We start from the raw sequence: 15,246 nt of genomic DNA, 5'->3' as shown, positions 1-15,246 counted from the left end.
CAACTTGCCATGAAAAGGAGTAAGAAGGATTGGATGAAAGCAGTAAGAAAGCAGAGATTCAACAGGGACAAGCACCTCCATACGCTTATCTGAAATTCCCACCATTAATTTAAATAAGTATTTCTATCCCTTATTATTTAAGCAAGTATCTCTTTATATTTCCCATAACCAATTATTATCCGTCTGACTGAGATTTACAAGATGACCATAGCTTGCTTCATACCAACAATCTCCGTGGGATCGACCCTTACTCACATAAGGTATTACTTGGACGACCCAGTACACTTGCTGGTTAGTTGTGCGGAGTTGTGATAAAGTGTGATTCACGTTTGAGAGCACCAAGCCTTTGGAGCCATTATTGCTGATCACAATTTCGTCCACCAGTGCTACGGCATGTAAAACAGCATGCCCCCAAACCGAAGTTGGGAGATTTGTTCTCATAAGCAAGGGTCTAGCAATTAATTGGAGGCGTTTAATAAGTGATTTTGCTAACCCATTTTGCGTGTGAACATAAGCTACTGGATGTTCAACACTTATTCCATTAGCCATACAATAAGCATCAAAAGCTTGGGAAGTAAATTCACCAGCATTATCAAGATGAATTGCTTTGATTGGATTTTCTGGAAATTGTGCTTTTAATCGAATAATTTGAGCCAATAACCTCGCAAACGCCAGGTTGCGAGAGGATAATAAGCACACATGTGACCATCTCGAAGATGCATCTATCAGGACCATAAAATATCTAAAAGATCCACATGGTGGATGAATAGGTCCACATATATCACCTTGAATCCTTTCTAGGAATTCAGGGGACTCAAACCCAATCCTTACTGGTGATGGCCTTAAAATTAACTTTCCCTGAGAACATGCAGCACAACAAAATTCACTAGTTTTAAGAATCTTCTAGTTCTTTAGTGAATGTCCATGAGAGTTTTCAATAATTCTCCTCATCATGGCTGTTCCCGGATGACCCAATCAGTCGTGCCAAGTTATGAATTCATTTGGACTAGTAAACTTCTGGTTTACAGTGGCATGTGATTCAATTGCACTAATTTTGGTATAATATAATCCGGATGAAAGGGAGGACAACTTCTCTAATATAACCTTTTTATTTGAATCATGAGTTGTGATACATAAGTACTCATGACTTCCCTCATTCATAGTCTTAATATGATATCCATTTCGGCGAATATCTTTAAAGCTTAACAAGTTTCTTCGAGACTTGGAAGACAACAGTGCATTATTTATTATAATTTTGTTCTTCCGGAAAACAAAATTATAGCTCTTCCGGAGCCTTCAATCACATTGCCTGAGCCAATAATAGTATTAACACATTCTTCTTTTGGCACAAGATGGGTAAAATATATATCACTTTTTTAGAATAGTGTGCGAACTTGCACTATCCGCAAGGCATACATCTTCATTATATATCGTTGCCATTCTCTTCAAAGACAAATAATAATAAAATGAGTAGTATGCATGGTTAAATTGAATACTTGATCGGAATTATTTTTCTAAAAATACTGTACATAAAAATAATGTCATATACTAAAATTTTATTTTAAAACATGACACATTTAATGATTTTAAAATTCATAAACATTAATATTTCATTATTTATATACATCATATTTGAAACTTAAATACATAGAAAATAAAACTTAACAATAAGTTCTTTACATTATTTATTTACATGAATGCTTAACAATCTCACACATTAAACTATTCCATCATTGATCAAATCACCAATATTTCCTTCAGGATCCTCAAAGAAATAAGATACATCATAATGAGTGGTGAAATTTTCAGCATCATTTGAAACGAAATTCGACTCTTTTCCCTTGTTGTCCTTTTTCAAAGATGCCTGGTAAAGATCAACCAGGTGCCTTGGGGTACGGCAGGTACGTGACCAATGGCCCTTTCCACCACAATGGAAACACTTATCCTCTGTTGATTTATTCTGCCCGATATTTCTTTCTTTATCCCACTTCTGGTGAGATCCTCTCTTTTGAATATAATTCATTTTCCTTCTATAATTTTTCTTTTTATTAAAACCTTGCCATTTACCTCTTCTGGGCTAATTTGCCGCATTTACTTCAGGAAATGGAGCGGCGCCAGCTGGGCACGCTTCATGATTTTTCAATAGCAACTCATTGTTGCGTTCAGCAACAAGAAGGTAATAAATTAACTCAGAATATTTTTTAAACCCTTTTTCTCAATACTGCTGCTGCAGGAGCACATTCGAGGCATGGAAAGTTGAGAAAGTTTTCTCCAACATATCATGATCAGTTATCTTTTTCCCACATAATTTCATTCGTGAGGTGATTCGAAACATTGCAAAATTATATTCATTTATAGATTTAAAATCTTGTAAACGCAAGTGCGTCCATTCATATCGGGCTTGAGGAAGTATTACCATTTTTTTATGATTATACCTTTCTTCAAGGTCTTTCCAAAGATCTGCAGGATCTTTTAATGTGAGATATTCATTTTTCAATCCTTCGTCAAGATGACGACGAAGAAAAATCATGGCTTTGGCTTTATCCTTCTGGGATGCATTATTTTCAGTCTTAATGGTATCTCCAAGATCCATTGAATCAAGATGAATTTCAGCATCTAATATCCATGATAAATAATTGTTTCCAGATATATCAAGAGCATTGAATTCAAAATGAGAGAGTTTCGACATAATGAAAATTTGTTACCTGAGTCTTCCTAAAAATTTGATCAGAGTCTTGTGCTGATAACGTGTTGTGAAATAAATAAGAAAGAGGTAATAAATATAAAAGTATAATTATATAACTCTAATAGTAATATTCACCACAATTATCACAATATAATAGATATGATTAGTATATTTACTAATATTATAATAAGATATATAAAGAGAGAATAAAAATTAGTAATATGAAAGAGAAAGAAGAAAGATTATTATTGCTTGTGTATAAAGAGGGGAGAATGATATTTTTTGTTATGTCACATTAACGGAGGTTAACCTCCTATTTATTAGCATATGGAAAGGATATTGTCAACCTTCATTAATTTCATTCTCTTTTGAGAATGTAAACTTCATATAGGAAATGGACATCCTAGTCCCATTCCTATCACAATAGGCATTTTTTTAATTGGGATATTTATTTAGCAGCTCCAAAATTATTAATGCATTTAAATAAATTCAACTGCAATACGATATTAGATTTACAAGTCTAAGTGATTGAAAAGCTAATTTATCACCAACACCTGTGCAGCTAGAGATGAAATACACTTTCTATCAATGAAGGAGTACAATATGATACAGAATAGAATATACAAACGAATAATTACAGATAGATAGTACCCTTTCAAATTTTGATTCTAGTTGTGGGTACTTCGATACACTGAGTAATAAATCTTGCTGCATATCATTCTATGATTTCTATCATGAGAACTATGTGGGATGTTTCCCCTATCAATATATTAAAAATGATTCAGTATAGAAGATTTGGTGAGCGTCTTACAAATAGCTTTCAGCAACCAAGAGCAAGAGATATATGAAATATTGGGTTACTTATATACACGTATAGTGTTTTGTACAGTCTGTCATAATATACACAATTGTGGGGCCTTAAGGTGAGGTTGATAGAGTTTTCTTACAAAAAGGAATCACGTATCAATCGTGCTAATACCCGAGAAGATAATCTGCTAACAATTTCAGGAAGCACTTTAGCCGAGATGCCGGGCAACACAGGAAGCAGGTCTTGGATAATCTGAGGGACATTGAGTACCTGTTGCCATGCCCCCAAAACAAAAAGGACAATGAATAATTAAATTGATTGTGTTAGACACCAAAAGAGATGAATAATTATTTTTGTCGCATTTTCAAATCATTCGGGGGCTATTTTGTCGATAACATCTTTCAGGACGAATCTTTCAAGTACCGAATTGATAATTAAATCTATTTGATAATTTTCTTTTTTAAATATATTGACACCCATAATCAATAACTAAATTGGACAAGTGAAAAATTGTGTCATATAATTGATTTTTGACCCATAATCAATTATGAAGTCTTGGTTAGGAGTAAAACCAATCATCTAAAAAATTACATAGTTGATTTAGATTTTGATTCATCATAATGGAATATCGGCGCATTCAATTGGTAATCCAATCTCTAAACATGCTTTGGACCATTTTTAGTTGAGGGAAAAATCAATGCTATCTATAAACAAAAAATCAACCATCAATCAGCCATCCACCCACCCGTATAGGAATACATTAGAATACGAAATGACTACATATTCATATTTATAATCAAATTTAATAAATAATATAATTAAGTAGATTTATATTCATAATCAACATATGAATAAAAAGTATAATGGTTGCTGATTAGTGTTTATAAAAAGTTTGATTATGCTATTATGAAAAAAGTTTGAATATTCTGCTACAAAAAAGTTGATTTTTCCGGTGAGAAGTTTGCTTATTTTGGTCAAAATCACTGTTGGAAAATTGTGAATGAGACCCTAAATATAAACAAATACGTAATGACTCATTTGGTGGCTGATTTATAGTGTTGATAACATTTTTGAAAAACAATATACTTGTCTATTAAAGAGAGAAAAAACAAAAGGCTCACAACAAAGTTCTCAATAGTGAAATTCATTATTCATTACCTGACCAGAAGTCCTTGATAGTGAGCTTCCAGCAGTCAAGAACTCCACCACTTTCTGGACATTATTCAGTATGACTTCATCCTCTTCGGTTATGGTGGGTATAAGTGCTGTCGTCTTAAAGGGTCCAATGGTAGGTACCATACTGAAAACTGGGGCCGCATTCTGAAATCCGAGTGGGGATATTATTCTTACGAGTTGTTCTCTTGTAAGTGCATCAATGCCTTTGACAATCTGAATTCACAGGCAATAACGTGGATCACCAAATGCACAGAAGTCAGAAAGTAGCACTAATTCAAACTACCCATAAATATGACAAATTTCACAAATTATAGCAAATAGTTCATCATGGCACTGACAAACAATATGCAATGAATCACCTAAAAAACAGTATGATATGAAAAATAAATGTAAATGAGATGAAAATATTATATAAGCCTTTTGGACAACAAGAAGCCTCTTTTAGTTCAGGGTAAGAGGAATTGATGATCCAAGTTGGCTACTTGACTCCTATCAAGTATTTATTATGTATAAGGGATGTTATTCAACACTAGCCACTGCCGAGCAAAAATCAATCATCTGGATGCATTGCAGTCAATGAACCAGAATAAAGTTACAGAAAAGGGTCAAACAATGACAAATCAAATTGAGCAGGAGGAGAGGAACATCAATAAAACAAGATTTCAAGCATAATAAAAAATAAAGTCACAACTAATTATTTTTCTTTCATTTTCAAGTTCAGCTATTTGCAGAGTTTCATGTCAACTATTTAAACATTTGATGATTTCCTCTTATCTGAAGAATTTAAGGTGAGAAATTATGAAATTGATGATAGGTTGGTTACATAAAGCTTAAGTATCATTTGCTTACTTTAGTACTACTTTGATTTCTTCTTTCATATAATTTTCATATGTATATAAAATTTACTCAACAAATAGAACATGCAATATTTAGAATTTAGACCTTTGATATGAACTAATATCTTCTATAATATAATTTCTTTCATATAATTGAAGAATTTAATGTGAAAAATCATAAAATTGATGATAGGTTAGTTGCATAAATGCTTTTTACTATGATATTCTAAATGTGATTATATAGATAGATTCTTTTCTCTATGTTGCAACAAACTAAGTTTAGTGTTGACATGGCAAATTCATAGAAAATGTAAAATCTTTGGTATCATTAGCTTCTTAAACACTACTTTGGTCTCTCCTTTCATATATTATAATAGATAGTTACGACTACACGAGATTACATCCCGGGATTAAGAGTCCTGCTAATGTTTCATTAAACATAAATTTGGCATCATCAATTAAAATGCTAATTAGATTTAACTAAGCAAGCATAAGCTTTGCACAATCAAATTATATATTTTGAAATATTTACAGATTCAATGTTTAATGTGAGATGAAAGAAAAGGGGATTCAATACATAATCACAGGATATACACAATTAACTATCGTATCGTAACGGATCTTATAAGGATATAATATCATAACTCATTTATTCACACATATTCTAACATGCCCCTTTTTCCAAGTAACTATCCATGTAATCGTTATTTTTTTTCTTTTTTATTAAATTTTGGATAGAAACTGTGTCCATTTAAATAACAGAGGTTCGTTCCCCTGATGAAAATTATAATGAGGCAACTGAGCACCAGATGGACCCTTGTCATTACTAATCTAAAACTTGTAACATACTGAAAGACCACAAGAGGCTTGGTAAGATATTGATATAGGACGGGTTAGCTGACCTTGCTAAAAGTTAATGACCCTATTAATAATCTAGTTTCATTTGTTTTGAATTCATTTATCAAATGGTTAAGGAATCATATGTTTGGAAATAATTATTTCTTCCCTAGAAGAAATATCTTTTAAGCATAGAGAAATAACATGAAACCTATCTGCAAAATCGTCAGATGATTTCTACCATTTAGCTCCCTTGATTTCCGCCAGTTATACAAAGATATGCAACAACTTAATACATCCAATACTATTAATTTCAAGTAATTTGTATATCACGCCATTTAGCGTACTTGTTTAATAAACATGGTTGGGATAGGAAGGGATATTTGGTACTTGGCTCTAAAATGCAAAGAATAATTAAATCAATTTGCATCTTAAAAAGTCATTTGAAGTTATAAGAAGTTATAAGAAGAAGTTATAACAAAAGCTTCTTAAATACTTATAGAGAGAGTACCTCATCCAGAAGAAATTCTCGGAAAAAGTTTCCCCTATCAGACAGCAAAAAGGCCAAAGCTGCCCTTGTTTGCAGTGGCTGCTGTGATTGAGGAATTGCAGACTGGAAACCGGGCAATAGAAACTGTGATTGACTAGTAAGCACCCCAAGTTCAGCCATTTCCCCATTCAGACTCTCTCCACCTCCACTTTTGGCAGCAGTAATAAAATTCTCAAAGGCTTGCATGACATCAATAAATCTTTCAGCATCAAAAACTCCAGATTTACCATATATAGTGTAACGTAAAGCATTCCTTAGCCGAGGGGATTCATCCGTAAGGAGCCTCTATCAATGAAATGATGGACATCAGTATAGATTAATCAGAAGAATATAATGTAGCAATAGGACAAGCTAAGTCACCAGTAACAGAAAATCCTATTGGTTTAGCATTCAAAGCTATTAACTAAACTGTCAAATTCCAATTTTGTTTCAGTAAATAACTTCCATGCATGATGGTTGTAATGAAATCAAATTCGATGAATTCCATAATATTAACATAATCATTCCTTCAATGTGCTCCACTCGAAATTTGTGCGTGCTCTAGAACTAGGACACACGCAAATGGAAAAGATATCCACCCTTTATGTCAAAAGAGTCACCAAGCAGAAGATTATACCTGAGCAATATAAGGGTAGGCCTCATCAACAATGGCAAAATCCGAATTTCCTACTAAGGCAATCCCCTCTAGCACCCCAATAGCCCTAATTATCAGGGCAAAGTATGGGGGTATCCTAAATGGATAATCAAAGGTAATCTGAGCCAAATCTGATGCAAGCTCTTGAAAATTGATGTTCTTTGCTCCTCCACCTTCTAAGGCCTGATCGAAGACCTTGGCTAAAACTGGCAAGATTGGCTCTAAATTGACGCCATCAGGAATGAAACCGAGTTTAACAAAGTCTTTAACTATAGCTGGGTAATCCCGATGGATGAGATGCGAAATTGCTTCAATCATTCCATACTTTTGATCATCAGTCAATTTTGTAACAAGCCCTAGGTGCAAGAAAATAATTTGATCATTTACCACAATGATTCACATATTGAAACATCTACTTGCATATATAAAGTGTAGCATGAAGGATTAAGGCAATATAATGAACCATGGAACAAGAGATACACATGTTTAAAAATTATTCCAATGACATCATAGCTATAATATTCAGGTGAGAAACCAAAAAAGCTATGATTAAGAAAAGAAAGCTTCATTACCACATTAGTGGCTCCACTTACCTCCCCACCCAAACCCTTAACAAGAACATCGACCACCCCCCTTTCTCCAAAAAAAATAATATTAATATGTATCATATGGAAAAATACTATTCTCACTATTCCATCTTTAAATTCTCAAAATGATATCTTTCCATCTTGAAATAGTTACATAAATCAAATGATAACATAGTGTCCTATAACATGGAGGTCTGAGGAGAATTGGTTCTGCAACAGTAATATGTGAAATACAACTCCATAATGAGCTTATCAAAGAGAATTAAGCATAAATATGTTTTGTTTATAAACAATTCATGACAAGACACAATGGCATTGTTTGATCCATGTAGCCAGTCTCTCCTAGTATGGAACAACTGAACAAGGCCTTGTTATCGCGGTGGTGGTTCTTAAAACCCAAATTAGTTCACATTTTCAACATATATTTCATAAAGTAAAGGCCACACCTATGTCTATAATGTTGGCATCTTATGAGAAAAATCTACAACTATACAATATTCAGATACTGAAAAATAAAATGTTCTTACCAAAGTCAAGTATAGCTAGCTTTCCATCTGGAGTGCGGATCAAATTTCCCGGGTGTGGATCAGCATGAAAAAATCCAGTATCAAGCAGCTGAAATAAAATAAAAATGGAGATAAATATGTAGTAATTACTTACATCAATAATTCCTAGAAGAACTCTTCTAATACTATACCACATACATTTTCATCAACATTTTATTATACAATCACATGTTCATTAATGCATAATTTTTACATTAAATATTTTATTTTCTGTAAAGGGTTCAGAGATATAACAATATGATTGGAATTGACATCAAAAGCAATAAAATAAAACATTCTATAATTCTTACGAAAAAGATAAAAAAATAAAAAAAATAAAAAAAAAGTGAAACTACCTGCTTTAGATAACAGATGACTCCAACATTAACTAGCTCTCCAACATCGCTTTCCGTGCTTTGTGACAACTTCTCTCCGTCAATCCACTCTGTAGTAAGAACCCTCCTTGATGTATATTTAGTGTAGGTTCTTGGTATCACAACCTGAAACTAGAACTATCAGAAGAAGTAGCCGAGATCTAGTGACCATTCATGTAAAAGTATTCGGATAGAATTCCCACATATGATAAAACTTTTGACAAGCCTGTTATGAAGATAGGCATGTTTATTGTGTTTCTTCAAATTTATGAAACATTATACGTAAATAAATATTGACAATAACATTTTACATATAAACAATGTAGCAAAATATCTTAGTTACAAAAATCTTGACTTAATGAACTAAAAATCTAACGTTACATTCTCAGTTTGATCACCCATTTGTTAGGCATATATGTATCCACTATCTAGGGCTTTGGTGATTAGGGTAGTGTTTTGGATTACATCCTCAAATAAAATCACATTATGAATTTATTATGATATATGATAAAACTCAGCCTTACTTTCTATCGTTAACTTTTATGCCACCACATAGAAGACAACTTCAATTCGGATGGCAGACTACACACAGAGAAAACAATAACAGACTAAAACTCCAAAAGAATCATCTACCCACTACAGCATTCCACCATGTATGCATGTATAGCTATATCCACACTTCATATCCATAAACAGTTCAAACATCTCTAGGAAAACATAGGAAATAAATAAATATTCTTGCCATCAAACATACACATGGATGCTTTTCTTATAGCTATTTTATCATTTATAGTTAATTGCAGTGTCACTTGGAAATAAAAGCAAAACTCTGTAGTACATGCATTCATATTTTACTAGAATGGGAAATTAAGATTTTAAATAACCTCCTTGTACTCTTTGGTCACATTCTGGGAGACAACTTTAAGTTTCTTCCCTAGTGTAAGAAACTTACTAGAAACTTAGATGGCAGGAAGGGTTTCTTTTATTCAGTCTTCAAGTCATATTAATCTAATGCATTGTCTTCTATTTAAATATATTTATTCCCCTTGCTTTTGTTGTTTCAGTGGGTGTTACTTGGTCCTTGGGGACCTATAAAACTTCATTTGGTCTGCAGAGTGTTACATTCCGTGAGACAATCTTGTCTCATGAGCTAGGATAATTGTTGTACTGAAAAAGAATGGTTACTACTTACCTCTCATCAACCATCTGATTTACCCATATATCATACTTGAATCAAAACCAAAACTTAGATTGTGGAAATACCAACCATGTTTTATATGCAATTCATTTTTCTATAATATATAAAAAACAAGGGGAAAATATAGAGAGCAGGCAAAAATTAACAAGTAATCATCCTTACCTGTGGTAGGTCTTTCCTCATCATTTCAGCAAAACGATTTCCATTTTCACCTTCATTCACATAATCTAGCTCTTCAAAGAATCGAGCAGCCCACTCATCAACCAACCCAACGACGTCTATTGAGACCTATAATGTACAAAATAAAATAAAGGCTTAAATAAAATTTTTGTCTCTATAAAATACCCATGTTTTGGTTTTGATCCTTATAAAAAAGTTTATTTTGGGTATGGAGGACACTTGTAATAAGCAATTAGCTTGCAATACCAACATCACTATTTAAATGTTCAAATTAATTCAATTTCAATTGACAAATACAACTTCAAGTCTCTCCTCACAATAATTAAACTTACCTGTGGAAACTTTCGAAGAGCCAAACCTAGCTTCCTAATAATGAATAAATCAATTGTGACTGTCTCAAGAACAAAAGGTCTTTGTACTTTAACAGCCACCAAGTCCCCGTTTTCCTTTAAGCGGCCCTTATATACCTGTCCAAGAGAAGCTGCAAGGATTTAACAAAAGAATTAATACCTCTTGATAAATGAACTTAAAAAACTAGCAAAGAGAGACTATACTTTTTCTACAATGAAATTACTATAACTAATTGGTTGTCTGGAGAGCTACCAGCAGCAATGGGAGATGTTGATAGTTCAGAATAGATATTTTGCCATGGTTGACCAAGCTCCTCCTCAATTAGAGCCATAGCTATATCATCTGGAAATGAAGGAACCTTGACATTTATCGAATTCCCCCACAACCCCATCAAAAAAGAAAACAAACCTTAGCAAAAGGAATATTTCAGTATTAGAAATCATAATGTCATTGTCTAACTGCTAATAATTTTCACTATTTACAATTTCAAAATTAATTCTTGTATGTTGGATCATGATTCTAATTTAGACAAAGAAATGGCCCAGTAAACTGCTTATGAAAATAGAACATAAATATTAGATGCAACCAGCGCAACTGTTTCATTTTTCTAAAATAAATAGGAAATATAATTTTGATTCCTATTTGTGATAATATGAAACTTCTTTATTGTGAAATATAAGGAGTAACTAAGAAAAAATGAGTGTCACTTACAGGGACAGACCAAATTTATTTATTTATTTATTTTGAACCCAACACTAATTTTAATTTGGTCCCAACACTTTAAAGTAGCTTCATGCCAAGCTGAAAACTTCAAAACAGCACCACACAACAAGAATTACTAATAAACAATTGCGTGTACATGGACTACATTAAATTTTGCTTTTATATTGAACAAAATTGAAAAATGAACACTATGTATATGGAGAAAAACATATATTAATCAATAAATCACACTTGTCTGCATATCAAATTATGAACTTTTCTCAGACTCACATAATCCCTCTGAACTAATTCATTTAGAGATGGATTATGCAGAATGGTGAAATGAAGCAAAGGGAGCGCGAGCAACAAGCTTACTTTATCACAAAGTTTCTGCAGTTCTGTCATTGCTACAGGTGATAGTATATCAGGTCTAATGCTCAATGCTTGCCCAAGTTTTATGTATGCTGGACCCAAAGATGTAACAATTTCACGCAATTCAATTGCTCTAGCAACTTCGTTCTGGTTATAGAAAATGGGAAAGAGCAAAAATGAATAATCACAAATTCACAATGTAAACTCAAAAGTTTCATTGTAAAAAGTAGATAGGAATATATGGAAAGCGACACGTATATCCCCACAAAGAGATACATGTTCAAGCCCTAGGTTCTACAGTACCAACTAGTAAACTACTTTTGTATGAAGTTAAAATAATTACAAAATAACTCATTCAGTCATTTCATAAAAGCGCACTTCTTAGTTTTTATTGTTTAAAAAACTAAACATAAAAAAAATAAAATAAAACAGAGTGGAATAAAACACTCTGGAATAAAGAGTAAGGCAGTAAGCTATGAAGCCTTTCTGGATATTAAGGAATTACCTCTTTAACCTTCTTAATCACATCCCAAGCAATGCGCGAAAGGAAACCTCCAGCAACAGAAAGTAACTGCACAATGCGTGTAGCAACAGCGCGTGGACGTTTTCCCCAATACGCAGAAATACTTGGGGGATCATACACTAAAGGCAAAAACTCACTACTTTCATCCACCTACACCAATACAGAATACAAAGTTCCAATTACAATCGAATCTGATACCCGTTTAAAAACAAAAGGAACACACTTTATCCAAAAAGGAAAAACGGAAAAATTAAACACTAAAATGAAAATGAGCATAAAGGAATGAGTGAATGACAAGCAACGTCGATAAACTCCAAATATATCATAAAACAATTTTTAAAGCAAATACATATCAGTTTGATGCTAATGTATTAATGTTAATGCACCATAAGTCCATAACTGCTGTCAGCTAGTAATCACAAACAAGTTCACTAAATTTTAATAAATAATAATAATAATAATAATAATAATAATAATAATAATAATAATAATAATAATACTATAAGATTCAGATAATTTTGAACACCTCAACAAGACGTAGCTCAACATTATCCGCAGCAAACAATGAGTCCTTCAGGTTCTGTCCACGAAGGCCTCTCATCAGAGTCGCTAACTGTTCGTCTTCTTCCATTTGTGCTCTCATTCGCTTTATCTCCTTTGAAACATCTCCAATTCTCTGCCATCCAACAAAACCCACACACTCATAGTCGTTAACTCAAGTGTTCCATCGACTCAATAAACAATCAAAATAAAAGACATGCAAAAAGAAAGATAACTGAATCATGCTTTCATGTTTTTATTTCCTGCATTACTTCTCTTGGTTCATGATTTCATGGTTTTGTGAACTAAATAACAAAAACGAAAAAATTATTTCATTTTTAGTATTTTTCTACTTTCAGTATTTTGTTAAGGAAGAGATAAGACAGAAAACAGAATTTTAGTTTATTATTTTCACTATTTTCAACTTTTTTCCCCCTAAAAAATCCTGATTTCAATCCAAAGTTCTTTATCTCACTATTTCTTTGACAAAATCTTCAAAAGAAAAAACAAAAAAAAAAACAGAAAATAGAAACATTAAAAAAACAAAACCGAAAATCAGGATCAGGATCAAAAGTGTCACCGTTGATCCGCCATTGACGGTGCTGCCAGTCGGAGTAAACCTAGATGACGAACCATTGACTGCACTGCTCAGCGGAGGAGACCTGGACGACGAATCGTTGATGGTGGTTGATTGAGCGGTTATAGCCTGTTTAGCCACCGCGGAGACGACGAAAACGCGGTTGGAGTGGAGGCGAAGCGGACGGAGCTTACTGCTCCATGATGGCGAATGGTGGTGGTGTGAGAGTGAGCGACGGCGAGGGAAGGAATCGATTCGGCAGGAGACGAGGGTCGATGCGGCGTCCATGGCGGTCCGTCTCCCCTTGTAGAGAGAGACAGAGACAGAGAGAAAATGTAGAGAATTTGGAGCAATGAGGGCCAAAGCCAAACTGGTGGTGGTGTTTGGCGAAGTTTGAAGTGATGTGTTGTAATTGTAACTTGTTAGTTAGTGACTTAGTGTACGAATCACTAAGGAAGGAAAGAAAATGCAGACAAGGAGTGAAGGAAAAATAGAAATTGTACTAATTTTTTTCTTTTAAACTTAAGAGCTTGTTTGGGTGAAGTAAAAGTAAAAGTAAAAGTAATTTTATGTTTAGATATTTAATGTAAAAAGGTCTTTTTATTTGTCAATTATCTTTGGGTATAACAATATAAAAGTATTTTTTTGTTTATTTATTACATGAAAAACATCTTTTTTTTAAGGAAAAAAGATCTTTTAAAAAAAGATGTAAATTACAGCTTCTTAAAAAAGATCTTTTTTTGATTTTACTAGTGCTTTTACTTTTACTACTAGAAATTTGCCAAACACGTTAAAAAATAAAAAAAAGATCTTTTTTCATTGAAAAAAGATCTTTTTTTAACAAAATAATGGCACCCAAACATGCACTAATTAAAGCCAATTTTTTTAGTTACTTAATTTTTTAAATTATTTTTTAATTTTAAATTTGGCACCCTAAGTTTCTTAAATTTTTCAAAAATTTAAACATAAAAAATAATCTTATAATAAAAATACTAAATTAAGTAATTAAAAAGTAGTCCATCCATATTTATTCTTTTTAAATATAAAAAAAATTGATTTATTATTAATTATTTTTATCAAAAAGTAAAAGATATATATAAAAATGATCTATAAAACTTTCTTTCTTAAAATAATTAGTATCAAAAAGAAAAAAGAAAAAAAAAAGAAGAGAGTTAATAAACAATTGAAATCCATAAAATACACTATTTTTCTTTTTTTTAATTACTCTATTTTTAACTAATATTTTTGTCTTTATTATTTTTTATTTATTATTAAGAACTTATCAGGATTTTTATTTAAATAAATATTTTATTTATTAAAATAAATAATTTTAAAAGTTATTACAAAAATACATAAAATTTCTTATCTCGTTTACAGTGTAAACGAGATACGTGCAAACTTATCTTGTTTACACTATAAAGGAGATAAGATTGGTGATGCGTGAGCATCTTGTCTATCTTTACCTAACTAATTATATTTTAGCCACTATGGATGCTATTTTGAGTTTTGTGTAATTTTGTTTATTTTAGGTAGCATTCGACTGGATTTGATGGAGTTTCTGCAGCTCAAGAATCAAAAGAGATTTCAGCGAGGAGCGATTTGGAGATTTGCTCAACGACGCGGATGCATGATCGACGCGTCCGCGTGACTTGCGGAAGAGACTATCGACGCGTACGCGTGACATGCGCCACGTGCAGAAAACGTAGAAACCGCTGGGGTGATTTTTGGGCCCCATTTTAGCACCCAAGTTAGGTGCAGATCCATTGAAGC

General features: G+C 32.7%; 1 protein-coding gene across 1 annotated transcript; it reads right to left on the bottom strand.

Moving 5' to 3' along the window:
- Positions 1-3,249: 3,249 nt before the first annotated feature.
- Positions 3,250-13,975, bottom strand: LOC112743957 (uncharacterized). The gene is made up of 13 exons (XM_025793403.3): positions 13,480-13,975; positions 12,886-13,035; positions 12,342-12,509; positions 11,840-11,983; positions 11,015-11,120; positions 10,744-10,892; positions 10,394-10,519; positions 9,016-9,159; positions 8,642-8,729; positions 7,510-7,883; positions 6,855-7,178; positions 4,653-4,883; positions 3,250-3,764 (listed from the first exon to the last, which is right to left on the bottom strand). The coding sequence occupies exons 1-13, from the start codon at positions 13,762-13,764 to the stop codon at positions 3,630-3,632; spliced, it is 2,424 nt and encodes an 807-aa protein (XP_025649188.1). The 5' UTR covers positions 13,765-13,975; the 3' UTR covers positions 3,250-3,629.
- Between the last annotated feature and the right edge of the window lie 1,271 nt (positions 13,976-15,246).

The sequence above is a fragment of the Arachis hypogaea genome, chromosome 2, assembly GCF_003086295.3.
Source record: "Arachis hypogaea cultivar Tifrunner chromosome 2, arahy.Tifrunner.gnm2.J5K5, whole genome shotgun sequence".
Taxonomy (NCBI): domain Eukaryota; kingdom Viridiplantae; phylum Streptophyta; class Magnoliopsida; order Fabales; family Fabaceae; genus Arachis; species Arachis hypogaea.
The sequence above is the reverse complement of the archived record's forward strand: the minus strand, read 5'-3'. Positions and strand labels throughout refer to the sequence as shown.

Coding starts and splice junctions, on each gene's coding strand:
- LOC112743957 (XM_025793403.3), bottom strand. CDS start 13,764: ATGGACGCCGCATCGACCCTCGTCTCCTGCCGAATCGATTCCTTCCCT. Junction 11,984..12,341: donor TGATTAAGAAGGTTAAAGAG/GTAATTCCTTAA, acceptor TTCTATAACCAG/AACGAAGTTGCTAGAGCAAT. Junction 7,179..7,509: donor CCTACCCTTATATTGCTCAG/GTATAATCTTCT, acceptor TTTCATTGATAG/AGGCTCCTTACGGATGAATC.